At 49.2% G+C, this 27457-nt stretch overlaps 1 protein-coding gene across 5 annotated transcripts in view; it reads left to right on the top strand.

The window, feature by feature from the left end:
• LOC140393331 (slit homolog 1 protein-like) overlaps positions 1 to 27457 on the top strand; it is a 477252-nt gene that overhangs the window by 356256 nt on the left and 93539 nt on the right. For 4 of the 5 annotated variants that reach the window (XM_072479670.1, XM_072479671.1, XM_072479668.1 and 1 more), the window contains exons 27-33: positions 2183 to 2313; positions 7302 to 7399; positions 10478 to 10617; positions 14083 to 14176; positions 15595 to 15732; positions 17143 to 17380; positions 25498 to 25628. In XM_072479670.1, coding sequence (XP_072335771.1) covers positions 2183 to 2313; positions 7302 to 7399; positions 10478 to 10617; positions 14083 to 14176; positions 15595 to 15732; positions 17143 to 17380; positions 25498 to 25628 — 970 coding nt within the window. The remainder of the gene's footprint in view (positions 1 to 2182; positions 2314 to 7301; positions 7400 to 10477; positions 10618 to 14082; positions 14177 to 15594; positions 15733 to 17142; positions 17381 to 25497; positions 25629 to 27457) is intronic. The other variant, XM_072479669.1, reaches the window with a different exon arrangement.

Below are 27457 nucleotides of genomic sequence, written 5' to 3'. Positions count from 1 at the left end.
CCACATTCTCGCTTTCCTGCAAACAATGCACCACATAGACTCCAGATTCAGCATTGCTCCAGATAGACTCCAGATTCAGCATTGCTCCAGATAGACTACAGATTCAGCACTGCTCCAGATTCAGCATTGCTCCAGATTCAGCATTGCTGCAGGTAGACTCCAGATTCAGCATTGCTACAGATAGACTCCAGATTCAGCATTGCTCCAGATAGACTCCAGATTCAGCATTGCTCCAGATAGACTCCAGATTCAGCATTGCTCCAGATAGACTCCAGATTCAGCATTGCTCCAGATAGACTCCAGATTCAGCATTGCTCCAGATAGACTCCAGATTCAGCATTGCTCCAGATAGACTCCAGATTCAGCATTGCTGCAGGTAGACTCCAGATTCAGCATTGCTCCAGATTCAGCATTGCTCCAGATTCAGCATTGCTCCAGATTCAGCATTGCTGCAGGTAGACTCCAGATTCAGCATTGCTGCAGGTAGACTCCAGATTCAGCATTGCTCCAGATTCAGCATTGCTCCAGATTCAGCATTGCTGCAGGTAGACTCCAGATTCAGCATTGCTGCAGGTAGACTCCAGATTCAGCATTGCTCCAGATTCAGCATTGCTCCAGATTCAGCATTGCTCCAGATAGACTCCAGATTCAGCATTGCTCCAGATAGACTCCAGAGTCAGCATTGCTCCAGATAGACTCCAGATTCAGCATTGCTCCAGATAGACTCCAGATTCAGCATTGCTCCAGATAGACTCCAGATTCAGCATTGCTCCAGATAGACTCCAGATTCAGCATTGCTGCAGGTAGACTCCAGATTCAGCATTGCTCCAGATAGACTCCAGGTTCAGCATTGCTCCATAAAGATTCCAGATCCATAGAATCCCTACAGTGCTGAAGGAGGCCATTTGGCCCATCGAGTCTGCACAGAATCTCCGAACGAGCGCCCTACCTAGGCCCACTCCCCGCCCTATCCCCGTAACCCCGCACATTGACCATGGCCAACCCACCTTACCAGCACATCTTTGGGCTGTGGGAGGGAACCGGAGCACCCGGAGGAAACCCACACACACACGGGGAGAACGTGCAGACTCCACACAGTCACCCAAGCCGGGAATCGAACCTGGGACCCTGCCGCTGTGAGGCAGCAGTGCTAACCACTGCGTCACTGTTCTGCCGGTGATAGAGATCCAGCAATGATTCCCATAGACACCAGGTTCAGTGTTATTCCTCCCAGACAGCAACAACAACTTGCATTTAGAACATACAGTGCAGAAGGAGGCCATTCGGCCCATCGACTCTGCACCGACCCCCTTAAGCCCTCAGTTCCACCCTATCCCCGTAACCCAAGAACCCCTCCTAACCTTTTTGGACACGAAGGGCAATTTATCACGGCCAATCCACCTAACCTGCATGTCTTTGGACTGTGGGGGGAAACCGGAGCACCCGGAGGAAACCCACGCAGACATGGGGAGAACATGCAGACTCCGCACAGACAGTGACCCAGCGGAGATTCGAACCTGGGACCCTGGCGCTGTGAAGCCACAGTGCTAACCAGTTGTGCTGCCCTTATATAGCAAATTTAACACAGTAAACATCCTAAGACATTTCACAAGATTGGAAGATACTTTCACAAAGAGCCACATATGGAGATATTAGGACGTGCGACCAAAGGCCAAATTAAAGAGGTCGGATTGAAGCCGAGCATTAAAGGAGGAGAGAGTAATGGAGAGGTTCAAAGAGGAACTTTCAGGTTTCGGGCCTGGACAACTTAAGGCATGGCCACCAATAATGGAGCAATTAAAAGCAGGGCCAGAATTGGATAAATGCAGAGATTTCAAAGTGTCTTCAGGCTGGAGGAGGTGACAGAAGCCTCGAGAGGGAGGGTTTCATTAATTCAATGTTGCCGTACTGATGTATTTGAAGTTTACGTCCTTTGTAGAGAATGATATTCCGTTACTCAGCCCCTCCAGCTGTATTCTGGGTGTGCTGATGTCACTGGCCATGCCTCAGACAGAACAGGTTACTGGAACACCAGCTGACCTGCCACAGCATTGCTCAGGAATAAACATTAATTAAATGTGGATATTTTACAACTGAACAGTATAACACCGAGCATGCTGGCTTCTCCCAGCAGACCAGATGTTGCTTTCTGTGTCACACAACACTGTGTTGTCCTATACAGGTCCAACAGAGCTGAGCGTCTTGGCAAAGTGTAGCCCCTGTCTTTCCAACCCCTGCGAGAACCAAGGAAACTGCCAGGATGACGCCTTGGATTATTACAGATGCACCTGCCTATATGGCTACAAGGTAAAGGTGATTATCCCAGAGACTTCGATTAGATTCCAGTCTGTAACTCACTCCCGGGTACCTGTTATTCTATATATAAACCACCCAAACCCCTCGAATAGATTCCAGTCTGTAACTCACTCCCAGGTATCTGTTATTCTATATATAAACCACCCGAACTCCTCGATTAGATTCCAGTCTGTAACTCACTCCCGGGTATCTGTTATTCTATATATAAACCACCCTGAACCCCTTGATTAGATTCCAGTCTGTCACTCACTCCCGGGTATCTGTTATTCTATATATAAACCACCCTGAACCCCTCGATTAGATTCCAGTCTGTAACTCACTCCCGGGTATCTGTTATTCTATATATAAATCACGCAAACCCCTTGATTAGATTCCAGTCTGTAACTCACTCCCGGGTATCTGTTATTCTATATATAAACCACCCCGAATCCCTCAACTAGGTTCCAGTCTGTAACTCACTCCCGGGTATCTGTTATTCTATATATAAACCACCCAAACCCCTCGATTAGATTCCATTCTGTAACTCACTCCCGGGTATCTGTTATTCTATATATAAACCACCCTGAACCTCTCGATTCGATTCCAGTCTGTAACTCACTCCCGGGTATCTGTTATTCTATATATAAACCACCCAAACCCCTCGATTAGATTCCAGTCTGTAACTCACTCCCGGGTATCTGTTATTCTATATATAAACCACGCAAACCCCTCGATTAGATTCCAGTCTGTAACTCACTCCCGGGTATCTGTTATTCTTTGTATAAACCACCCCGAACCCCTCAACTAGATTCCAGTCTGAAACTCACTCCCGGGTATCTGTTATTCTATATATAAACCACCCTGAACCCCTCGATTTGATTCCTGTCTGTAACTCACTCCCGGGTATCTGTTATTCTATATATAAACCACCCCGAACCCCTTGATTACATTCCAGTGTGTAACTCACTCCCGGGTATCTGTTATTCTATATATAAACCACCCCAAACCCCTAGATTAGATTCCAGTCTGTAACTCACTCCCGGGTATGTTATTCTATATATAAAACACCCGAACTCCTCGATTAGTTTCCACTCTGTAACTCACTCCCTGGTATCTGTTATTCTATATATAAACCACCCCGAACCCCTTGATTACATTCCAGTGTGTAACTCACTCCCGGGTATCTGTTATTCTATATATAAACCCCCTAAACCCCTCGATTAGATTCCAGTCTGTAACTCACTCCCGGGTATCTGTTATTCTATATATAAACCACCCCAAACCCCTCGATTAGATTCCAGTCTGTAACTCACTCCCGGGTATCTGTTAATCTATATATAAACCGCCCCAAACTCCTCGATTAGATTCCAGTCTGTAACTCATTCCCGGGTATCTGTTAATTTATATATAAACCGCCCCAAACTCCTCGATTAGATTCCAGTCTGTAACTCATTCCCGGGTATCTGTTAATCTATATATAAACCATCTAAACCCCTCAATTAGATTCCAGTATGTAACTCACTCCCGGGTATCTTTTATTCTATATATAAACCACCCAACCCCCTTGATTAGATTCCAGTCTGTAAATAACTCCCGGGTGTCTGATATTCTATATGTAAACCACCCTGAACCCCTCGATTAGATTCCAGTCTGTAACTCACTCCCGGGTATCTGTTATTCTATATATAAACCACCCAAACCCCTCGATTAGATTCCAGTCTGTAACTCACTACCGGGTATCTGTTATTCTGTATATAAACCACCCAAACCCCTCGATTAGATTCCAGTCTGTAACTCACTCCCGGATATCTGTTGTTCTATATATAAACCACCCCAAACCCCTCGATTAGATTCCAGTCTGTAACTCACTCCCGGGTATCTGTTATTCTATATGTAAACCACCCGAACCCCTCGATTAGATTCCAGTCTGTAACTCACTCCCGGGTATCTGTTATTCTATATATAAACCACCCAAACCCCTCGATTCGACTCCAGTCTGTAACTCACTCCCGGGTATCTGTTATTCTATTTACAAACCACCCAAACCCCTCGATTAGATTCCAGTCTGTAACTCACTCCCGGGTATCTGTTATTCTATATATAAACCACCCTGAACCCATCGATTAGATTCCAGTCTGTAACTCACTCCCGGGTATCTGTTATTCTATATATAAACCACTCAAACCCCTCGATTAGATTCCAGTCTGTAACTCACTCCCGGGTATCTGTTATTCTATGTATAAATCACCCAAACCCCTCGATTAGATTCCAGTCTGTAACTCACTCCCGGGTATCTGTTATTCTATATATAAACCACCCCGAACCCCTCAATTAGATTCCAGTCTGTAACTCACTCCCGGGTGTCTGTTATTCTATTTACAAACCACTCAAACCCCTCGATTAGATTCCAGTCTGTAACTCACTCCCGGGTATCTGTTATTCTATATATAAACCACCCAAACCCCTCAATTAGATTCCAGTCTGTAACTCACTCCCGGGTATCTGTTATTCTATATATAAACCACCCCAAACCCCTCGATTAGATCCCAGTCTGTAACTCACTCCCGGGTATCTGTTATTCTATATATAAACCACCCAAACCCCTCGATTAGATCCCAGTCTGTAACTCATTCCCGGGTATCTGTTAATCTATATATAAACCATCTAAACCCCTCAATTAGATTCCAGTATGTAACTCACTCCCGGGTATCTTTTATTCTATATATAAACCACCCAACCCCTTGATTAGATTCCAGTCTGTAAATAACTCCCGGGTGTCTGATATTCTATATGTAAACCACCCTGAACCCCTCGATTAGATTCCAGTCTGTAACTCACTACCGGGTATCTGTTATTCTATATGTAAACCACCCGAACCCCTCGATTAGATTCCAGTCTGTAACTCACTCCCGGGTATCTGTTATTCTATATATAAACCACCCAAACCCCTCGATTCGACTCCAGTCTGTAACTCACTCCCGGGTATCTGTTATTCTATTTACAAACCACCCAAACCCCTCGATTAGATTCCAGTCTGTAACTCACTCCCGGGTATCTGTTATTCTATATATAAACCACCCTGAACCCCTCGATTAGATTCCAGTCTGTAACTCACTCCCGGGTATCTGTTATTCTATATATAAACCACTCAAACCCCTCGATTAGATTCCAGTCTGTAACTCACTCCCGGGTATCTGTTATTCTATATATAAACCACCCTGAACCCCTCGATTAGATTCCAGTCTGTAACTCACTCCCGGGTATCTGTTATTCTATATATTAACCACCCTGAACCCCTCGATTAGATTCCAGTCTGTAACTCACTCCCGGGTATCTGTTATTCTATGTATAAATCACCCAAACCCCTCGATTAGATTCCAGTCTGTAACTCACTCCCGGGTATCTGTTATTCTATATATAAACCACCCCGAACCCCTCAATTAGATTCCAGTCTGTAACTCACTCCCGGGTGTCTGTTATTCTATTTACAAACCACTCAAACCCCTCGATTAGATTCCAGTCTGTAACTCACTCCCGGGTATCTGTTATTCTATATATAAACCACCCAAACCCCTCGATTAGATTCCAGTCTGTAACTCACTCCCGGGTATCTGTTATTCTGTGTAAGAGACAAATAAAGCAGCAATAGATGGGTCTGGGGAGGTTTAAATGACAGAATAACATAAGGTGAAGGAATAATAACATTTCTACTTGTCTCGCTATCACTTCGTTTTGTTCTGCAGCATCACTCTCCATTATTTATTTCTCCATTACGTTCCCATCCCATCCTTTCCCCAGCTCTCTATTTGATTTTAAATTGTTAGATCTGTTGGGTCTCCCAATTCTATTGAAGAGTCATCGAGCTGAAACGTTAATTCTGTTTCCCTCTCCGCAGATATTGCCGGTTCTGCTGAGTATTTCAAGCAGCTTTTTTTTAAATTTCAGGTCTCCAGCAAATTGCACCATTAGGTTTTCACCGTTTGCCAAATGCCTTTATTGCACAATAATCTTGGTGTCGGCTCATTCCTGCACTCACTGCTGGTTTTCTGACTACACCACATCTAAATGAGAGAGGTCTCAGTCTGTGTGCACTTTCTGTTTGTGTGTGTTTGTGTGTGTGCGTGTGCATATGTATGTCTGTGCATGTGTTTTTGTATGTGTTTGTGCGTGTGTTTATGTGTGTTTGTATGAGAACGTGTGTGTGTGTATGTTTGTGTGTGTGTGTTTGTCTAACTTTGATATAACTGGATTAAGAACAGCTGATGTAGGGTCAGATAAGAATGCAGGAACAGGCCATTCAGCCCCTTGACTCTGTTCTGCCATTTGATGAGATCATGGCTGACCTGTATGTCCCAAACTCCCTTTCCTTATTGGCTGACAAAAATTCATAACCACTGATTTAAAATGAACAGTTGACCCAACATCAATGGGAGTGAATTCCGGCCTTTGCCTGTCGAAGTATTTGCTAACTTCACCCCTGGAAGGTCTGGTTCTGATTGTTAGACTGTCCCTCGGCTGGAGGCTCTGAAGGCAGTGGTGATAGTTCCACACAGCACCCTTGGGTCCGTGGTGAGAGAGACAGAGCGACCTGTCCACTTGGTCCCAATTGCCCTCCTCGTTCCCTCATTGAGCTACACTTGTTACTGTTCAAGTATTTATCCAATTCCTTCAGTGTTAGGATTGAATTTGCTTCCATCCAGTTGTCAGGCAGTACATCCTGGATCGGGACAATTTACTGCATTAAAAAGAATCTCCCCACCCAACTCCCGCCCGCACCCCACTGGCCCCTTTGCCAATTACCGTAAATCTGCATCCTGTGTGTGTGTGTGTGTGTGTGTGTGTGTTACTGGTCCCGCTGCCAGTGCAAACAGTTTCTCTATCCAACCCCCAGTCTTGATTTGGAATGTAGGCAGTACACCCTTTCTTCACTGGCAATGGTCGCTACACCTTCAGTGAGCGCAGTACCCAACAAGAAGTAACTTTTCTCTTTTCTCCAACTCTTCCAGGGCAGGCACTGTGAATCTCCGATCAATGCCTGCATCGGTAACCCTTGTGAGAATGGAGGGACTTGCCATGTTAAGGACGGACACCGCAGTCCATTCTGGTGAGCAGGCACCTGTTCATTTTTTAAAACATCTCCTGTATTTTAACTGGCCCCAAATCGATCTGGAGTCGAGCTCCTGACCTCTTTGCTCAGAATGCCAATTCCTCCGTAACGTGGTGGCTCTCTGACCTGCCTCAGTTCCTCCGCTATCAAAGTCATCATCCCTTCTGCAACATTATGAGAAATGTACAGAACTGTAAGGGTTAATGTTATGCCTCAAATCAACCACTAGGGGGAGCTAGATGCAGAACTATATAAAGCATCGATACTAAGCTGTCTGGGAGAGTGTTGAGGAGAATGATTGTAGGAAAGCTGGTGTGAGTGAGAGCAGATCATAGTTATTGTATTCGTGTAGAGATTATTGGTAGATGAGTGTAGATTGTATATTTATTGTCAATTGTTTATTATATAGAAGAGGTCGAATTCAATTAAGTAGTGTAAATAAATCTTTAGCTTTATTTAATACAAAACCTAGTTGTGGTCTTTGTGAACACAACGGCATCCTAGGATCTGAATGATGAAGAACACCACATGTTCATCACTTCCCGCCTCGATATTCCAATGGTTCCTCCAGCCGGACCGCCACTTTGCGTACGGTGCAAACCTGGGCTCGTTCAAGACTCCGCTGCCTGTGTTATAACTCAAACCAAGAACCATTCACCCGGGATGGTACTCACTAACAGTGGCCCCCCCACCCCCTCTCGATTTGAAACTCCTTCTTTTCAATGCCTTCCGCACCATCTCTGTCCCGGCTTCCAGCCCGACAATCCTCCGAGATCGCCACAAACCTTCAGGCCTGCCCTCGAATGCACCCCCAATTGTAACATCGGTGGTCAGGCCGTCAGCTGCTGGTGGTCCCGGACTCTGGAGGTGATCGGCCTCCGGAGTCTGGAGGTGACAGCGGCAGAAACGAAGGAATCAAAAAGTAAACAGAAAGTGAAAGTTGAGTGAACTGCTTCTTCAGGGACCCTGTCTCTCCCCCCCACCCGAGCACGTCCCCGTGACCCAGGGTTGTAACCCAATACAGTACAACACATGTTGCCCAGACACGGGTGGCCGAGACTGTAGCGTTGTGTAAATAATCAGCGGCGGATTTCCATTGGCTTCAATAGATTAGGTTTGAATTTGATCCACTTTGTAAACAGCCGCGAACATTCCCAGCTGTCGCTCAGAAACATGGGTTTCCATTTCTTCAGCCTTTCATTGTTTTTCTCCAGTGTATCTTGTATGTGTGGGGGTGGGGGGGGTTGTAAAGGATGGAGGGAGTGGGGGTGGATCTGTCACCAGCATCATTCCCAGCCCCCCTGCTTCCCGTCAACACTCACCTCGCCACCCAGCCGCACCTTGTCCTCCCCTCATTGTCCATGAAACTGTTAGGCCCTGTGGAGTATGTCTCAGTGCGTCTGGAGCTCCTCTGACAGTGCTGCACTCCCTCAGTACTGACCCTCTGACAGTGCTGCACTCCCTCAGTACTGACCCTCTGACAGTGCAGCACTCCCTCAGTACTGACCCTCTGACAGTGCAGCACTCCCTCAGTACTGACCCTCTGACAGTGCGGCACTGCCTCAGTACTGACCCTCTGACCGTGCAGCACTCCCTCAGTACTGACCCTCTGACAGTGCAGCACTCCCTCATTACTGACCCACTGACAACACAGCATTCCCACAATAGTAACCCTCTGACAGTGCAGCACTCCCTCAGTACTGACCCTCTGACTGTGCGGCACTCCCTCAGTACTGACTCTCTGACAGTGCAACACTCCCTCAGTACTGACCCTCTGACAGTGCAGCACTCCCTCAGTACTGACCCTCTGACAGTGCAGCACTCCCTCAGTACTGACCCTCTGACAACACAGCATTCCCACAGTACTGACCCTCTGACAGTGCAGCGCTCCCTCTATACTGACCCTCTGACAGTGCAGCGCTCCCTCATTACAGACCCTCTTACAGTGCAGCACTCCCTCAGTACTGACCCTCTGACAGTGCGGCACACCCTCAGCACTGACCCTCTGACAGTGCGGCACTCCCTCAGCACTGACCCCCTGACAGTGCAGCACTCCCTCAGTACTGACCCTCTGACAGTGCAGCACTCCCTCAGTACTGACTCTGACAGTGCAGCACTCCCTCAGCACTGACCCTCTGACAGTGCGGCACTCCCTCAGCACTGACCCTCTGACAGTGCGGCACTCCCTCAGCACTGACCCTCTGACAGTGCAGCACTCCCTCAGTACTGACCCTCTGACAGTGCAGCACTCCCTCAGTACTGACTCTGACAGTGCAGCACTCTCTCAGTACTGACCCTCTGACAGTGCAGCACTCCCTCAGTACTGACCCTCTGACAGTGCGGCGCTCCCTCAGTACTGACCCTCTGACAGTGCAGCACTCCCTCAGTACTGACCCTCTGACAGTGCAGCACTCCCTCAGTACTGACTCTGACAGTGCAGCACTCTCTCAGTACTGACCCTCTGACAGTGCAGCACTCCCTCAGTACTGACCCTCTGACAGTGCGGCGCTCCCTCAGTACTGACCCTCTGACAGTGCGGCGCTTCCTCAGTACTGACCCTCTGACAGTGCAGCACTCCCTCAGTACTGACCCTCTGACAGTGCAGCACTCCCTCAGTACTGACCCTCTGACAGAGCAGCACTCCCTCAGTACTGACCCTCTGACAGAGCAGCACTCCCTCAGTACTGACCCTCTGACAGTGCAGCACTCCCTCAGTACTGACCCTCTGACAGTGCAGCACTCCCTCAGTACTGACCCTCTGACAGTGCAGCACTCCCTCAGTACTGACCCTCTGACAGAGCAGCACTCCCTCAGTACTGACCCTCTGACAGAGCAGCCCTCCCTCAGTACTGACCCTCTGACAGTGCAGCGCTCCCTCAGTACTGACCCTCTGACAGTGCAGCGCTCCCTCAGTACTGACCCTCTGACAGTGCAGCACTCCCTCAGTACTGGAATGCTGAGCTATGATGGGAATCCGTGGGAAGATTTGCAGCTCGTCTCATTCAGGTTGTTTTGCTGTTAAATTGTGTGCGAGTTTTGAGCTGATTTTCGTTTCAACATCCTGTTACCCTACAGGTGTACCTGCCCAGCGGGTTTCGTAGGAAACACCTGTGCCACCAATCTTAATGACTGCGAAGTAAACGCCTGCAAAAATGGTGCCACCTGTTTGGACGGAATCAATAACTATACCTGCCTGTGCCCCCCCTATCACACAGGTGAGTGAGTGCGATGGTCCAGACTGAGCAAGTTGCAGGAGCGAGGGAGGGGAATGGGAGCTCCAACAGATAGAAAGAACTACATTTCTATAGCACCTTTCTCAACCTCAGGCCATCTCAAAGCTCTTGACAGCCAATGAGCTAAATGCGGAGTGTGGCAACTGTTGTAATGTTATAATTGCTGCAGCCAGATTATGCACAGTAAGATCCCACACGCAGCAATGTGATAATGAACATTTTTGGGGGATTTTGTGCGAGGATGAATTTTAGCCAGAGGTGACAGTCTGCCTTTTGTTAAAAATATCAAATTTTTTAATCCACCTCAGAGAGCAGACAGGGCCTCGCATCAACAATCCCTCAAAAGACAGTACCCCTGACAGAGCATCACTCTCTCAGTACTGACCCTCTGACAGTGCAGCACTCCCTCAGTGCTGACCCTCTAACAGTGCAGCACTCCCTCAGTACTGACCCTCTGACAGTGCAGCACTCCCTCAGTACTGACCCTCTGACAGTGCGGCACTCCCTCAGTACTGACTCTCTGATAGTGTGGCACTCCCTCAGGACTGACTCTCTTGACAGTGCGGCACTCCCTCAGTACTGACTCTCTTGACAGTGCAGCACACCCTCAGTACTGACCCTCTGACAGTGCAGCACTCTCCCAGTACTGACTCTCTTGACAGTGCAGCGCTCCCTCAGCACTGACCCTCTGACAGTGCAGCACTCCCTCAGTAGTGACCCTCTGACAGTGCAGCACTCCCTCAGTTCTGAGCCTCTGACAGTGCGGCACTCCCTCAGTACTGACCCTCTGACAGTGCTGCACTCCCTCAGTACTGACCCTCTGACAGTGCAACACTCCTTCAGTACTGACCCTCTGACAGTGCAGCACTCCCTCAGTACTGACCCTCTGACAGTGCGGCACTCCCTCAGTACTGACTCTCTGATAGTGTGGCACTCCCTCAGGACTGACTCTCTTGACAGTGCGGCACTCCCTCAGTACTGACTCTCTTGACAGTGCAGCACACCCTCAGTACTGACCCTCTGACAGTGCAGCACTCTCTCAGTACTGACTCTCTTGACAGTGCAGCGCTCCCTCAGCACTGACCCTCTGACAGTGCAGCACTCCCTCAGTAGTGACCCTCTGACAGTGCAGCACTCCCTCAGTTCTGAGCCTCTGACAGTGCGGCACTCCCTCAGTACTGACCCTCTGACAGTGCTGCACTCCCTCAGTACTGACCCTCTGACAGTGCAACACTCCTTCAGTACTGACCCTCTGACAGTGCAACACTCCCTCAGTACTGACCCTCTGACAGTGCAGCACTCCCTCAGTACTGACCCTCTGACAGTGCAGCACTCCCTCAGTACTGAGCCTCTGACAGTGCGGCACTCCCTCAGTACTGACCCTCTGACAGTGCTGCACTCCCTCAGTACTGACCCTCTGACAGTGCAACACTCCCTCAGTACCAATACTGAGTGTCAGTATGCCTGGAGGGGGAGTTTGAAGCAGTGATTTCTGACACAAGAGTTTAAAATGCTGACACTGACTGATTAGGTGTTTGGGATGGGGAATGGTTCAATGTGGAGCTGAGCCAGGGGGAAAGGTGAAAGTATAATATCCTGAGACAAGAGGTTGAGTTCCATATGCGTGAATGTTGTGTTTCTGCAAATACGTCCTTCCTTCAACACCCGGCTCGCTGCTACCACCTCCGTATACTCTCAGCTTGATTAACTATACATGACTAATTCCCTTCAGTGATACAATAACCATCACTAACAACTCACTACTAACTAATAACTAGTGGGAACTGAGGAAGGCCTTGCTTGGGAGTTAGTGAATCAGTTCTCTATAACCAGCAGATCACTCGATTCCTTCTTCAACTCCACCATCAGCCCACGGCCAGTGGAGTGAAGCGCTGCCTCGCTCTCACTCTCTCTTCCTTCGAACCCATCGCTCATCAGGTCCCAGGAAATAGTAGGCATTGCCCATTCAGCCCATCAAACTGGTCCGCCATGCAACAAGGTCAAATTTGGTCTTCGACTTTCACACCTTTTCGTACTTTCCCCACATCCCTCAGCATCTAAAATTTTATCGCGTTGGGTCTTCGATGTACTTGTTGACGGAGCCTCGCCACCGATCCCAGGCCAGTGGGTGCAGAATCCCAGAGAGTCACATCCAACTGAGTGAAGAGAGTTCCCCTCATCCCATTGCGGAATGTCGGACCCGTCTCTCTGAATCCGTGGCCCCATGTTCTAGACTCCCCCACCAGGGGGAAACACCCTCTCAGCGTTACACCCTGCCTGCTCCTTGGACAGTTCACGGGCCGGTTTCTCCGCAGCCCCGAGGCCGAAATCCCGTTTGGCACGGGGGCGGAGAATCAACTTTCCTGACGGAATCGGGCCCGGCGATTCTGCAGGCCCCGAATATCCACGCGTTCGCGAATAACTCCGCGCGGCTAGGGGGCCATTGCCAGATACCCGCCCAGCAATACTCCACCCCTGACCGGCCGACTTCCCGACGGCCTGGAACTAACATGGTCTGGCCGGCCGGGACTCTCGTGTGGCGTCTACGGACTCAGTCTGCGGCCGCCCTGGTGGGGGGCGGGGGGGGGGGGGGGGGGGGGGGATCAGGCACCGGGGAGGGGGCCGGGACACAGATCAGACCGGTCCGATGCAGGGGCGCGCGGCTGATCAACGGCCGACATTACGGAGCTGCCTCCGCAGTCTGAATGCGCCATTTTTGAGGAAAGTCGGGGGTGCAACGCCAGTGATTTTACGCTGGCGTGGGGACATAGCCCCATTTCGGGAGAATCCAGCCCCATATGTTTCAATTAAGTCACCTTTTCATTCTTCTAAGTTCAGGCAGTGCCACAGGCTCAGTACTCGCCACACACGGGTTTAATCCAGAGGGCAAACTAAGTCAAGGAGCAAGTATCAATTAGAGCATGGAGGCGGAAGCTGTTAAACAACAAAGGAATTTGCATTTCAATAGCACCTTACACAATCTCAGGACATCCCACAATGTTTCACAGCCAGAGAAGCATTTGAAGTGGATCACTGTCGTGTAGGATCCAATTAGCAAACAGCAAGATTCCAAACAGTGATGTGGCAACCACCAGATAATCAGGTCTTCATGACGTTAACGGAGGGATAAATATCACCAGGACAGTAGGGGGAACTCCCCTGCTCTTCCTCAAAATAGTAGACATGGAATCCCTCATCTCCATCGGAGGGGGCAGACAGGACTTGAGTTTATCATCTCATTTGGAAGAGAGCATCTGTGACATCTCAGCACTCCCTCGCGGCTGAATTGGGAGAATATGCCTCCCCTTCACGTCAGAGTGGGAGTCTGAGATAACGGTGCTACCCAGCTACATCACCGCTGCTCCCGGGCTGACTGACGGGATGTGAATATTGTGTGTTGGAGCTGGGTGCTGACCAGGTGTGACCTTGCTCTCTCTCCCGATGCAGGAGATTTGTGCGAGGAGGTGGTTGACCATTGCACACCCGAATTAAACCCTTGCCACCAGGACTCAAAGTGCGCAGTGACCACTGAGGGACCCAAGTAAGTAACATATTGGAGCCGCGAAGATCTGGCCCAATCACCGACACCGATTGTGTTATTGGGAAGTTAGAGAACAGGATTGATGCAGGCAGTTTCATCAAGTGCTGTACAAGTGGGAACAGTGTAGTGGGAACTATACCCTGTATCTAACCTGTCCTGGGAGTGTTTAATGGGGACAGTGTAGAGGGAGCTTTACTCTGTATCGAACCCCGTGCTGTACCTGTCCTGGGAGTGTTTGATGGGGACAGTGTAGAGGGAGCTTTACTCTGTATCCAACCCCGTGCTGTACCTGTCCTGGGAGTGTTTGATGGGGATAGTGCAGAGGGAGCTTTACTCTGTATCTAACCCCGTGCTGTACCTGACCTGGGCGTGTTTAATGGGGACAGTGTAGAGGGAGCTTTACTCTGTATCGAACCCCATGCTGTACCTGTCCTGGGAGTGTTTGATGGGGACAGTGTAGAGGGAGCTTTACTCTGCATCTAACCCCGTGCTGTACGTGTCCTGGGAGTGTCTGATGGGGACAGTGTGGAGAGAGCTTTACTCTGTATCTAACCCCGTGCTGTACCTGTCCTGGGAGTGTTTGATGGGGACAGTGTAGAGGGAGCTTTACTCTGTATCTTACCCCGTGCTGTACCTGTCCTGGGAGTGTTTGATGGGGATAGTGTAGAGGGAGCTTTACTCTGTATCTAACCCCGTGCTGTACCTGTCCTGGGAGTGTTCGATGGGGACAGTGTGGAGGGAGCTTTACTCTGTATCTAACCCCATGCTGTACCTGTCCTGGGAGTGTTTGATGGGGACAGTGTAGAGGGAGCTTTACTCTGTATCTAACCCCGTGCTGTACGTGTCCTGGGAGTGTCTGATGGGGACAGTGGAGAGGGAGCTTTACTTTTAATATCTAACCCCGTGCTGTACGTGTCCTGGGAGTGTTTGATGGGGACAGTGTAGAGGGAGCTTTACTCTGTATCTAACCCCGTGCTGTACCTGTCCTGGGAGCGTTTGATGGGGACAGTGTAGAGGGAGCTTTACTCTGTATCTAACCCCGTGCTGTACCTGTCCTGGGAGCGTTTGATGGGGACAGTGTAGAGGGAGCTTTACTCTGTATCTAACCCCGTGCTGTACCTGTCCTGGGTGTGTTTGATGGGGACAGTGTAGAGGGAGCTTTACTCTGTATCTAACCCTGTGCTGTACCTGTCCTGGGAGCGTTTGATGGGGACCGTGTAGAGGGAGCTTTACTCTGTATCTAACCCCGTGCTGTACCTGTCCTGGGAGTGTTTGATGGGGACAGTGTGGAGGGAGCTTTACTCTGTATCTAATGGATAGGAATGTGTAGGTGTGAGGTTGGACCTGACACTCTGTCACTGGAACCTGTCCAAGTTAATCACAGTCCCTGGTTTGAATCTTGATGCTGTGTTTTTTAGGTGTGAATGCAATTCTGGATATGCTGGAGATAACTGCAGTGTTGCCATTGACAACTGTGACGATCACAAGTGTCAGGGAAGCAGTTTGTGTATAGCTGGGATTGGCGGCTATACCTGTTTGTGCTCGGAGGGTTACAGGTGAGTGAGGAAGACATTTTACAGCTGCGAGTATTGCCAAGTTATCGGAGTCTTACAGCTGCCAGTACATCAGTGAAAATGAATAAAGATTTGGATTTACATATAGTGCCCTTGACAATCCCAGGAAGCCCCAAATCTCTCTACAGCCAATGAAGTCCAGGTGAAGTGTCGTCACCGTTGAAATGTAGATAGTGCGGCAGCCCATTTGTGCACAGCAAGCTCCCTCAAACAGCAAGGTGACAACGACCAGTGTATGTGATTTAGTGATGTTGGTTCAGGGATAAACATTGACACCTTGCAGAACTCCCCTGGATCTGAAGGATGTATTGCCCGTGAGCTGGTAGGATGGCCTTGTTTAACATCTCACCCAGACAGCATCTCGGACAGCACAGCACTCCCTGCATCGGCCACGTCCGTCTGGATTTTGCGTTCAAGGCTCTGGGGTGGAGTTCAAACGCAGAACCTCCTCACTCTGACGGGTCGAAGCTGCCCACGGAGCCTCAGGAAGCACAAAGTGAGAGTGGCGTTCAAGATGTTACAACAGCCCGTAACTTGAATGAAATGAAATGAAAAGCACTTATTGTCACAAGTAGGCTTCAAATGATGTTACTGTGAAAGGCCCCTAGTCGCCCACATTCCGGCACCTGTTCGGGGAGGCTGTTACGGGAATTGAACCGTGCTGCTGGCCTGCCTTGGTCAGCTTTCAAAGCCAGCGATTTAGCCCTGTGCTAAACCAACCTGTAACTTCCTCCGAGTAGCAATCTCCGGCGGATTGTCACTCTCGAGCGGACTTACCCACGCTGACATCCCCAAGCTCCCGTCTCGCCCAACCTTCCTCACTCCGGCTGGTGAGACAGGAACAGCGAAGGGCTGCTTGGGTGAGGAGTCACTGGGATGCAGGGACAGCACCAGCTGTCGTAGAGAATGTGTTTAGAGGGACAATTAAAATGCAAGTGATTCAGAGAACAGTGGGTGGGGGGAGAGGTCAGACCGGGGGGGGGGGGGGGGGGTCAGATTCGGTAGAAAGCGGGGAAAGGTCAGTCTGGCAGGGTGGGGGTCACACCAGCAGGGAGGGTCCTGCCAGGAACAGGGTTCGGACCAGGTCGCACTGGACGATGGGGGTCGTGGCGGCCCAGAGTGGGGCTAGGGGTAGATTATGGGGATAGGGAGAAGCAAGTCAATGGAGCGGTTTGAGCTCAATGTTAAGACTATTAGATAATTAATCGACATTCAACATCAAGTCTTCACAAAGGAACACTTGTGTGACGTCTGATAGAATCTGTGGGACTGTATCCCAGGAGGCAGAATGGAAATGATAGTTGGAAAGCAGTTTTTGAGGAAATGTATTTAAATCAGCTCCAGTCTGACCAGTGACTCTATTTCTCTCCGTGTCTCTCTGCCTCCCCCAAGTGGCCGTTTCTGTGAGCTGCCTTCCCAGGCACCCCCGATGACTGCCCAGTGCCAATTGCAGGATTGTCTCAATGGTGGGCAGTGTGTGAACATTGGCCCCCGCGCCCTGTGCCAGTGCCTCCCCGGCTTCGGAGGGGCGCGGTGCGACAAGCTGGTCAGCGTCAATTTTGTGGACCGGGACTCCTACCTCCAGTTCACAGAGCTCAAGAACTGGCCGCGTGCCAACATCTCACTACAGGTGAGTGTGAATGGGAGAGACACTGAAATACTCTATCCCAGACAGTGTGAAGGGGAGAGACGCTGAAATATTCTATCCCAGACAGAATGAAGGGGAGAGACGCTGAAATATTCTATCCCAGACAGTGTGAATGGGAGAGACACTGAAATATTCTATCCCAGACAGAATGAACGGGAGAGACGTTGAAATATTCTATCCCAGACAGTGTGAAGTGGAGAGACGCTGAAATATTCTATCCCAGACAGTGTGAATGGGAGAGACACTGAAATATTCTATCCCAGACAGTGTGAAGGGGAGAGACGCTGAAATATTCTATCCCAGACGGTGTGAAGGGGAGAGAAGCTGAAATATTCTATCCCAGACAGTGTGAAGGGGAGAGACACTGAAATATTCTATCCCAGACAGTGTGAAGGGGAGAGACACTGAAATATTCTATCCCAGACAGTGTGAAGGGGAGAGACACTGAAATATTCTACCCCAGACAGAATGAAGGGGAGAGACACTGAAATATTCTACCCCAGACAGTGTGAATGGGAGAGACGCTGAAATATTCTATCCCAGACAGAATGAAGAGGAGAGACGCTAAAACATTCTTTCCCAGACAGTATGAATGGGAGAGACACTGAAATATTCTATCCCAGACAGTGTGAAGGGGAGAGACACTGAAATATTCTATCCCAGACAGTGTGAAGGGGAGAGACACTGAAATATTCTACCCCAGACAGTGTGAAGGGGAGAGACGCTGAAATATTCTATCCCAGACAGAATGAGGAGGAGAGACGCTGAAATATTCTATCCCAGACAGTGTGAAGGGGAGAGACACTGAAATATTCTATCCCAGACAGAATGAGGAGGAGAGACGCTGAAATATTCTATCCCAGACAGTGTGAAGGGGAGAGACACTGAAATATTCTACCCCAGACAGTGTGAAGGGGAGAGACGCTGAAATATTCTATCCCAGACAGTGTGAAGGGGAGAGACACTGAAATATTCTATCCCAGACAGTGTGAAGGGGAGAGACACTGAAATATTCTACCCCAGACAGAATGAAGGGGAGAGACACTGAAATATTCTACCCCAGACAGTGTGAATGGGAGAGACGCTGAAATATTCTATCCCAGACAGAATGAAGAGGAGAGACGCTAAAACATTCTTTCCCAGACAGTATGAATGGGAGAGACACTGAAATATTCTATCCCAGACAGTGTGAAGGGGAGAGACACTGAAATATTCTATCCCAGACAGTGTGAAGGGGAGAGACACTGAAATATTCTACCCCAGACAGTGTGAAGGGGAGAGACGCTGAAATATTCTATCCCAGACAGAATGAGGAGGAGAGACGCTGAAATATTCTATCCCAGACAGTGTGAAGGGGAGAGACACTGAAATATTCTATCCCAGACAGAATGAGGAGGAGAGACGCTGAAATATTCTATCCCAGACAGTGTGAAGGGGAGAGACACTGAAATATTCTACCCCAGACAGTGTGAAGGGGAGAGACGCTGAAATATTCTATCCCAGACAGTGTGAAGGGGAGAGACACTGAAATATTCTATCCCAGACAGTGTGAACGGGAGAGACGCTGAAATATTCTATCCCAGACGGTGTGAACGGGAGAGACTCTGAAATATTCTATCCCAGACAGTGTGAAGGGGAGAGACAGTGAAATATTCTATCCCAGACAGTGTGAAGGGGAGAGACGCTGAAATATTCTATCCCAGTGTGAAGGGGAGAGACACTGAAATATTCTATCCCAGACAGTGTGAAGGGGAGAGACGCTGAAATAGTCTATCCCAGTGTGAAGGGGAGAGACGCTGAAATATTCTATCCCAGACAGTGTGAACGGGAGAGACACTGAAATATTCTATCCCAGACAGTGTGAAGGGGAGAGACGCTGAAATATTCTATCCCAGACAGTGTGAAGGGGAGAGACAGTGAAATATTCTATTCCAGACAGTGTGAACGGGAGAGACACTGAAATATTCTATCCCAGACAGTGTGAAGGGGAGAGACAGTGAAATATTCTATTCCAGACAGTGTGAAGGGGAGAGACGCTGAAATATTCTATCCCAGACAGTGTGAAGGGGAGAGACACTGAAATATTCTATCCCAGACAGTGTGAAGGGGAGAGACGCTGAAATATTCTATCCCAGACAGTGTGAAGGGGAGAGACAGTGAAATATTCTATCCCAGACAGTGTGAAGGGGAGAGACACTGAAATATTCTATCCCAGACAGTGTGAAGGGGAGAGACGCTGAAATATTCAATCCCAGACAGTGTGAAGGGGAGAGACACTGAAATATTCTACCCCAGACAGTGTGAAGGGGAGAGACGCTGAAATATTCTATCCCAGACAGAATGAGGAGGAGAGACGCTGAAATATTCTATCCCAGACAGTGTGAAGGGGAGAGACACTGAAATATTCTATCCCAGACAGTGTGAAGGGGAGAGACGCTGAAATATTCTATCCCAGACAGAATGAGGAGGAGAGACGCTGAAATATTCTATCCCAGACCGTGTGAAGGGGAGAGACACTGAAATATTCTACCCCAGACAGTGTGAAGGGGAGAGACGCTGAAATATTCTATCCCAGACAGTGTGAAGGGGAGAGACACTGAAATAGTCTATCCCAGACAGTGTGAAGGGGAGAGACACTGAAATATTCTATCCCAGACAGTGTGAAGGGGAGAGACGCTGAAATATTCTATCCCAGACGGTGTGAAGGGGAGAGACACTGAAATATTCTATCCCAGACAGTGTGAAGGGGAGAGACGCTGAAATCTTCTATCCCAGACAGTATGAAGGGGAGAGACGCTGAAATATTCTATCCCAGACAGTGTGAAGGGTAGAGACACTGAAATATTCTATCCCAGACAGTGTGAACGGGAGAGACACTGAAATATTCTATCCCAGACAGTGTGAAGAGGAGAGACGCTGAAATATTCTATCCCAGACAGTGTGAAGGGGAGAGACACTGAAATATTCTATCCCAGACAGTGTGAAGGGGAGAGACGCTGAAATATTCTATCCCAGACAGTGTGAAGGGGAGAGACGCTGAAATATTCTATCCCAGACAGTGTGAAGGGGAGAGACACTGAAATATTCTATCCCAGACAGTGTGAAGGGGAGAGAAGCTGAAATATTCTATCCCAGACAGTGTGAAGGGGAGAGACGCTGAAATATTCTATCCCAGACAGTGTGAAGGGGAGAGACGCTGAAATATTCTATCCCAGACAGTGTGAAGGGGAGAGACACTGAAATATTCTATCCCAGACAGTGTGAAGGGGAGAGACACTGAAATATTCTATCCCAGACAGTGTGAAGGGGAGAGACGCTGAAATATTCTATCCCAGACAGTGTGAACGGGAGAGACACTGAAATATTCTATCCCAGACAGTGTGAAGGGGAGAGACACTGAAATATTCTATCCCAGACAGTGTGAAGGGGAGAGACACTGAAATATTCTATCCCAGACAGTGTGAAGGGGAGAGACGCTGAAATATTCTATCCCAGACAGTGTGAACGGGAGAGACACTGAAATATTCTATCCCAGACAGTGTGAAGGGGAGAGACGCTGAAATATTCTATCCCAGACAGTGTGAAGGGGAGAGACACTGAAATATTCTATCCCAGACAGTGTGAAGGGGAGAGACGCTGAAATATTCTATCCCAGACAGTGTGAAGGGGAGAGACACTGAAATATTCTATCCCAGACAGTGTGAAGGGGAGAGACACTGAAATATTCTATCCCAGACAGTGTGAAGGGGAGAGACACTGAAATATTCTACCCCAGACAGAATGAAGGGGAGAGACGCTGAAATATTCTATCCCAGACAGTGTGAAGGGGAGAGACGCTGAAATATTCTATCCCAGACATTGTGAACGGGAGAGACGCTGAAATATTCTATCCCAGACAGTGTGAAGGGGAGAGACACTGAAATATTCTATCCCAGACAGTGTGAAGGGGAGAGACACTGAAATATTCTACCCCAGACAGTGTGAAGGGGAGAGACACTGAAATATTCTATCCTAGACGGTGTGAACGGGAGAGACGCTGAAATATTCTATCCCAGACAGTGTGAACGGGAGAGACACTGAAATATTCTATCCCAGACAGTGTGAAGGGGAGAGACGCTGAAATATTCTATCCCAGACAGTGTGAAGGGGAGAGACGCTGAAATATTCTATCCCAGACATTGTGAACGGGAGAGACGCTGAAATATTCTATCCCAGACAGTGTGAAGGGGAGAGACACTGAAATATTCTATCCCAGACAGTGTGAAGGGGAGAGACGCTGAAATATTCTATCCCAGACAGTGTGAAGGGGAGAGACACTGAAATATTCTATCCCAGACAGTGTGAAGGGGAGAGACACTGAAATATTCTATCCTAGACGGTGTGAACGGGAGAGACGCTGAAATATTCTATCCCAGACAGTGTGAACGGGAGAGACACTGAAATATTCTATCCCAGACAGTGTGAAGGGGAGAGACGCTGAAATATTCTATCCCAGACAGTGTGAAGGGGAGAGACGCTGAAATATTGTATCCCACACAGAATGAAGGGGAGAGACGCTGAAATATTCTATCCCAGACAGAATGAAGGGGAAAGACGCTGAAATATTCTGTCCCAGACAGTGTGAACGGGAGAGACGCTGAAATATTCTACCCCAGACAGTGTGAAGGGGAGAGACGCTGAAATATTCTATCCCAGACATTGTGAACGGGAGAGACACAGAAATATTCTGTCCCAGACAGTGTGAACGGGAGAGACGCTGAAATATTCTATCCCAGACGGTGTGAACGGGAGAGACTCTGAAATATTCTATCCCAGACAGTGTGAACGGGAGAGACGCTGAAATATTCTATCCCAGACAGTGTGAACGGGAGAGACGCTGAAATATTCTATCCTAGACAGTGTGAAGGGGAGAGACAGTGAAATATTCTATCCCAGACAGTGTGAAGGGGAGAGACGCTGAAATATTCTATCCCAGACAGTGTGAAGGGGAGAGACGCTGAAATATTCTATCCTAGACAGTGTGAAGGGGAGAGACACTGAAATATTCTATCCCAGACAGTGTGAAGGGGAGAGACGCTGAAATATTCTATCCCAGACAGTGTGAAGGGGAGAGACACTGAAATATTCTATCCCAGGCAGTGTGAACGGGAGAGACGCTGAAATATTCTATCCCAGACGGTGTGAACGGGAGAGACTCTGAAATATTCTATCCCAGACAGTGTGAAGGGGAGAGACGCTGAAATATTCTATCCCAGACAGTGTGAAGGGGAGAGACAGTGAAATATTCTATTCCAGACAGTGTGAAGGGGAGAGACGCTGAAATATTCTATCCCAGACAGTGTGAAGGGGAGAGACGCTGAAATATTCTATCCCAGACAGAATGAGGAGGAGAGACGCTGAAATATTCTACCCCAGACAGTGTGAAGGGGAGAGACACTGAGATATTCTATCCCAGACAGTGTGAAGGGGAGAGACGCTGAAATATTCTGTCCCAAACAGTGTGAACGGGAGAGAAGCTGAAATATTCTATCCCAGACAGTGTGAAGGGGAGAGACACTGAAATATTCTATCCCAGACAGTGTGAAGGGGAGAGACACTGAGATATTCTATCCCAGACAGTGTGAAGGGGAGAGACGCTGAAATATTCTGTCCCAAACAGTGTGAACGGGAGAGAAGCTGAAATATTCTATCCCAGACAGTGTGAAGGGGAGAGACACTGAAATATTCTATCCCAGACTGTGTGAAGGGGAGAGACGCTGAAATATTCTATCCCAGACAGTGTGAAGGGGAGAGACGCTGAAATATTCTATCCCAGACAGTGTGAAGGGGAGAGACACTGAAATATTCTATCCCAGACTGTGTGAAGGGGAGAGACGCTGAAATATTCTATCCCAGACAGTGTGAAGGGGAGAGACACTGAAATATTCTATCCCAGACAGTGTGAAGGGGAGAGACGCTGAAATATTCTATCCCAGACAGTGTGAAGGGGAGAGACACTGAAATATTCTATCCCAGACAGTGTGAAGGGGAGAGACACTGAAATATTCTATCCCAGACAGTGTGAAGGGGAGAGACGCTGAAATATTCTATCCCAGACAGTGTGAACGGGAGAGACACTGAAATATTCTGTCCCAGACAGTGCGAACGGGAGAGACACTGAAATATTCTATCCCAGACAGTGTGAACGGGAGAGACGCTGAAATATTCTACCCCAGACAGAATGAACGGGAGAGACACTGAAATATTCTATCCCAGACAGTGTGAACGGGAGAGACGCTGAAATATTCTACCCCAGACAGAATGAACGGGAGAGACACTGAAATATTCTATCCCAGACAGTGTGAACGGGAGAGACGCTGAAATATTCTATCCCAGACAGTGTGAAGGGGAGAGACACTGAAATATTCTACCCCAGACAGAATGAAGGGGAGAGACACTGAAATATTCTACCCCAGACAGTGTGAATGGGAGAGACGCTGAAATATTCTATCCCAGACAGAATGAAGAGGAGAGACGCTAAAACATTCTTTCCCAGACAGTGTGAATGGGAGAGACACTGAAATATTCTATCCCAGACAGTGTGAAGGGGAGAGACGCTGAAATATTCTATCCCAGAAAGTGTGAAGGGGAGAGACACTGAAATATTCTGACAGTGTGAAGGGGAGAGACACTGAAATATTCTACCCCAGACAGTGTGAAGGGGAGAGACGCTGAAATATTCTATCCCAGACAGAATGAGGAGGAGAGACGCTGAAATATTCTATCCCAGACAGTGTGAAGGGGAGAGACACTGAAATATTCTATCCCAGACGGTGTGAAGGGGAGAGACGCTGAAATATTCTATCCCAGACGGTGTGAAGGGGAGAGACACTGAAATATTCTATCCCAGACAGTGTGAAGAGGAGAGACACTGAAATATTCTATCCCAGACAGTGTGAAGTGGAGAGACACTGAAATATTCTATCCCAGACAGTGTGAAGGTGAGAGAAGCTGAAATATTCTATCCCAGACAGTGTGAACGGGAGAGACACTGAAATATTCTGTCCCAGACAGTGTGAAGAGGAGAGACACTGAAATATTCTATCGCAGACAGTGGCAGATGCTCCACTGTTGAATGCATTTGAGACAGAGGTCAATAGATTTTTAAATAGGAACGAGGAGCCAAAGTCGGCAATTCAGCCCCACTAGCCTGCTCCGGCATTCAATCAGATCTCGTTCTGGTCTCCAATCCACCTGTTCCCCATACCCCTTTAACCCTTTTAAAAAAAATAAATTTAGAGTACCCAATTCTTTTTTATTTTAACTCAATTAAAGGGCAATTTAACGTGGCAAACTCACTTACTCTGCACATCTTTGGGTTGTGGGGGTGAGACCCACGCAGACACTGGGAGAATCACAGAATTTACAGTGCAGTAGGTGGCCATTCGGCCCATCCAGTCTGCACTGGCCCTTTGAAAGAGCACCCTACCTAACCCCACACCTCCACCCCATCCCCGTAACCCCACCTTACCTTATTTAGACACTAAAGGCAATTTAGCACAACCAATCCACCCACCCTGTACATCTTTGGACTGTGGGAGGAAACCGGAGCACCCGGAGGAAACCCACGCAGACACGGGGAGAACATGCAGACTCCGCACAGACAGTGACCCAAGCCGGGATTCGAACCTGGGACCCTGGAGCTGTGAAGCCACAGTGCTAACCACTGTGCTGTCATGCTGCCCTTAACTCGTTTCTTTAAATCAGAAATATATCTGTCTCCTTCTGGAAACCATTTTAGTGACTCAGATTCCACCGCACTATGTTCCACAAATTCACCACCCTCTGCGGGAAGTAGTTCCTCCTCATCTCAGTTCTAAATCTACCGCCTCTCAACCTATAGGGACATGGGATAGTGTGTGGGAAGATGGGGATAGATCAGGTGTGATCTTAATGAATGCCGGATAGTCTCGAGGAGTCGAATTGCCTACTCCTGCTCCTATTTATTATATTGAGAGGAAAATGGGACTAAAAGTTGTGACAACAGGAAGTGCAGCTTACAGACAGGAAGTGTCTACACCAGACACTTAATAATAGGAAAGTGACATTTGTTTCCTCAGGTCTCGACTGCGGAAGACAATGGGATCCTCCTCTACAACGGAGACAATGACCACATAGCAGTTGAACTCTATCAGGGTCACGTGCGGGTCAGCTACGACCCAGGAAGTTACCCAAGCTCCGCTATCTACAGGTAATGGGAAGCGGGGCCCCACGGTTTTGGTCCAAACTGCCCTCGACCGGGACCATTCGATCTGCTCCTTTTTTTTCTCTCCTGTAACCTCGCTCCCATTCTCTCCATCTCTCCCTCGCTAGCTGTCCTTTCCGCATCGTAATCGCGTGTCCGTTCTGCGTGGGTGAGGCCGGGCAGTGAGCACGGGAGGTCAGGAGAGGCGCCCGGTTCCTCCCCGCCAGCTGCTGATTCACTCCTGCCTTCAGAAGGTCCCACATTGCACAGCAAAGATGGCGGATGGCGAGTTGCTGCAAAGGCACTTCCACACCCTCTCCATGTCCCAAAACACTTCACAGCCGCGTTCTTTATAAAGTGTAAATACTGATGTAGGAAACTGAGTGGCCAATTTACACACAGCAAGCTCTTTGGAATGTTAGCTAAAGGATGCGGGTCTTGGGGTACAGGGGGAACGCCCCTCCCTCTGAATCAGACGCTCTGGATTCAAGTCGCACTCTGGACTGGTTGTCCATGGAAAGTGTGTCCATAATGTGGCCGAATCTTTCCATTACCCCCATGGCCGCTTGTCAGAACAGGGAGTTTCCTGATCAGCCACAACAGAACCACGGGTGGCAGAGTCACCAACACCCTCAAGACGAGAGAGAATTAAAGGATAAATATTGGCCACAACACCGACAGTCCAGCGCTCCCTCAGTGAGCACCTCCGCACTCCAGCGCTCCCTCAGTGAGCAGCTCCGACAGTCCAGCACTCCCTCAGTGAGCAGCTCCGACAGTCCAGCGCTCCCTCAGTGAGCACCACCGACAGTCCAGCACTCCCTCAGTGAGCACCTCCGACAGTCCAGCACTCCCTCAGCGAGCACCTCCGACAGTCCAGCACTCCCTCAGCGAACACCTCCGAGAGTCCAACGCTCCCTCAGCGAGCACCTCGGACAGTCCAGCATTCCCTCAGCGAGCACCTCCGACAGTCTAACACTCCCTCAGCGAGCACCTCCGACAGTCCAGCACTCCCTCAGTGAGCACCTCCGACAGTCCAGCACTCCCTCAGTGAGCACCTCCGACAGTCCAGCACTCCCTCAGCGAGCACCTCGGACAGCCCAGCATTCCCTCAGCGAGCACCTCCGACAGTCTAACACTCCCTCAGCGAGCACCTCGGACAGCCCAGCATTCCCTCAGCGAGCACCTCCGACAGTCTAACACTCCCTCAGCGAGCACCTCCGACAGTCCAGCACTCCCTCAGTGAGCTCCTCCGACAGTCCAGCACTCCCTCAGTGAGCACCTCCGACAGTCCAGCACTCCCTCAGCGAGCACCTCGGACAGCCCAGCATTCCCTCAGCGAGCACCTCCGACAGTCTAACACTCCCTCAGCGAGCACCTCGGACAGTCTAGCATTCCCTCAGCGAGCACCTCTGACAATCTAACAATCCCTCAGCGAGCACCTCCGACAGTCCAGCACTCCCTCAGCGAGCACCTCCGACAGTCCAGCACTCCCTCAGCGAGCACCTCCGACAGTCCAGCACTCCCTCAGTCAGCTCCTCCGATAGTCCAGCACTCCCTCAGTGAGCACCTCCGACAGTCCAGCACTCCCTCAGCGAGCACCTCGGACAGCCCAGCATTCCCTCAGCGAGCACCTCCGACAGTCTAACACTCCCTCAGCGAGCACCTCGGACAGTCTAGCATTCCCTCAGCGAGCACCTCTGACAATCTAACAATCCCTCAGCGAGCACCTCCGACAGTCCAGCACTCCCTCAGCGAGCACCTCCGACAGTCCAGCACTCCCTCAGCAAGCACCTCCGACAGTCCAGCACTCCCTCAGCCAGCACCTCCGAGAGTCC

Source organism: Scyliorhinus torazame, chromosome 16, assembly GCF_047496885.1.
Source record: "Scyliorhinus torazame isolate Kashiwa2021f chromosome 16, sScyTor2.1, whole genome shotgun sequence".
In the NCBI taxonomy this organism is placed as follows: Eukaryota; Metazoa; Chordata; class Chondrichthyes; order Carcharhiniformes; family Scyliorhinidae; genus Scyliorhinus; species Scyliorhinus torazame.
The sequence above is the reverse complement of the archived record's forward strand: the minus strand, read 5'-3'. Positions and strand labels throughout refer to the sequence as shown.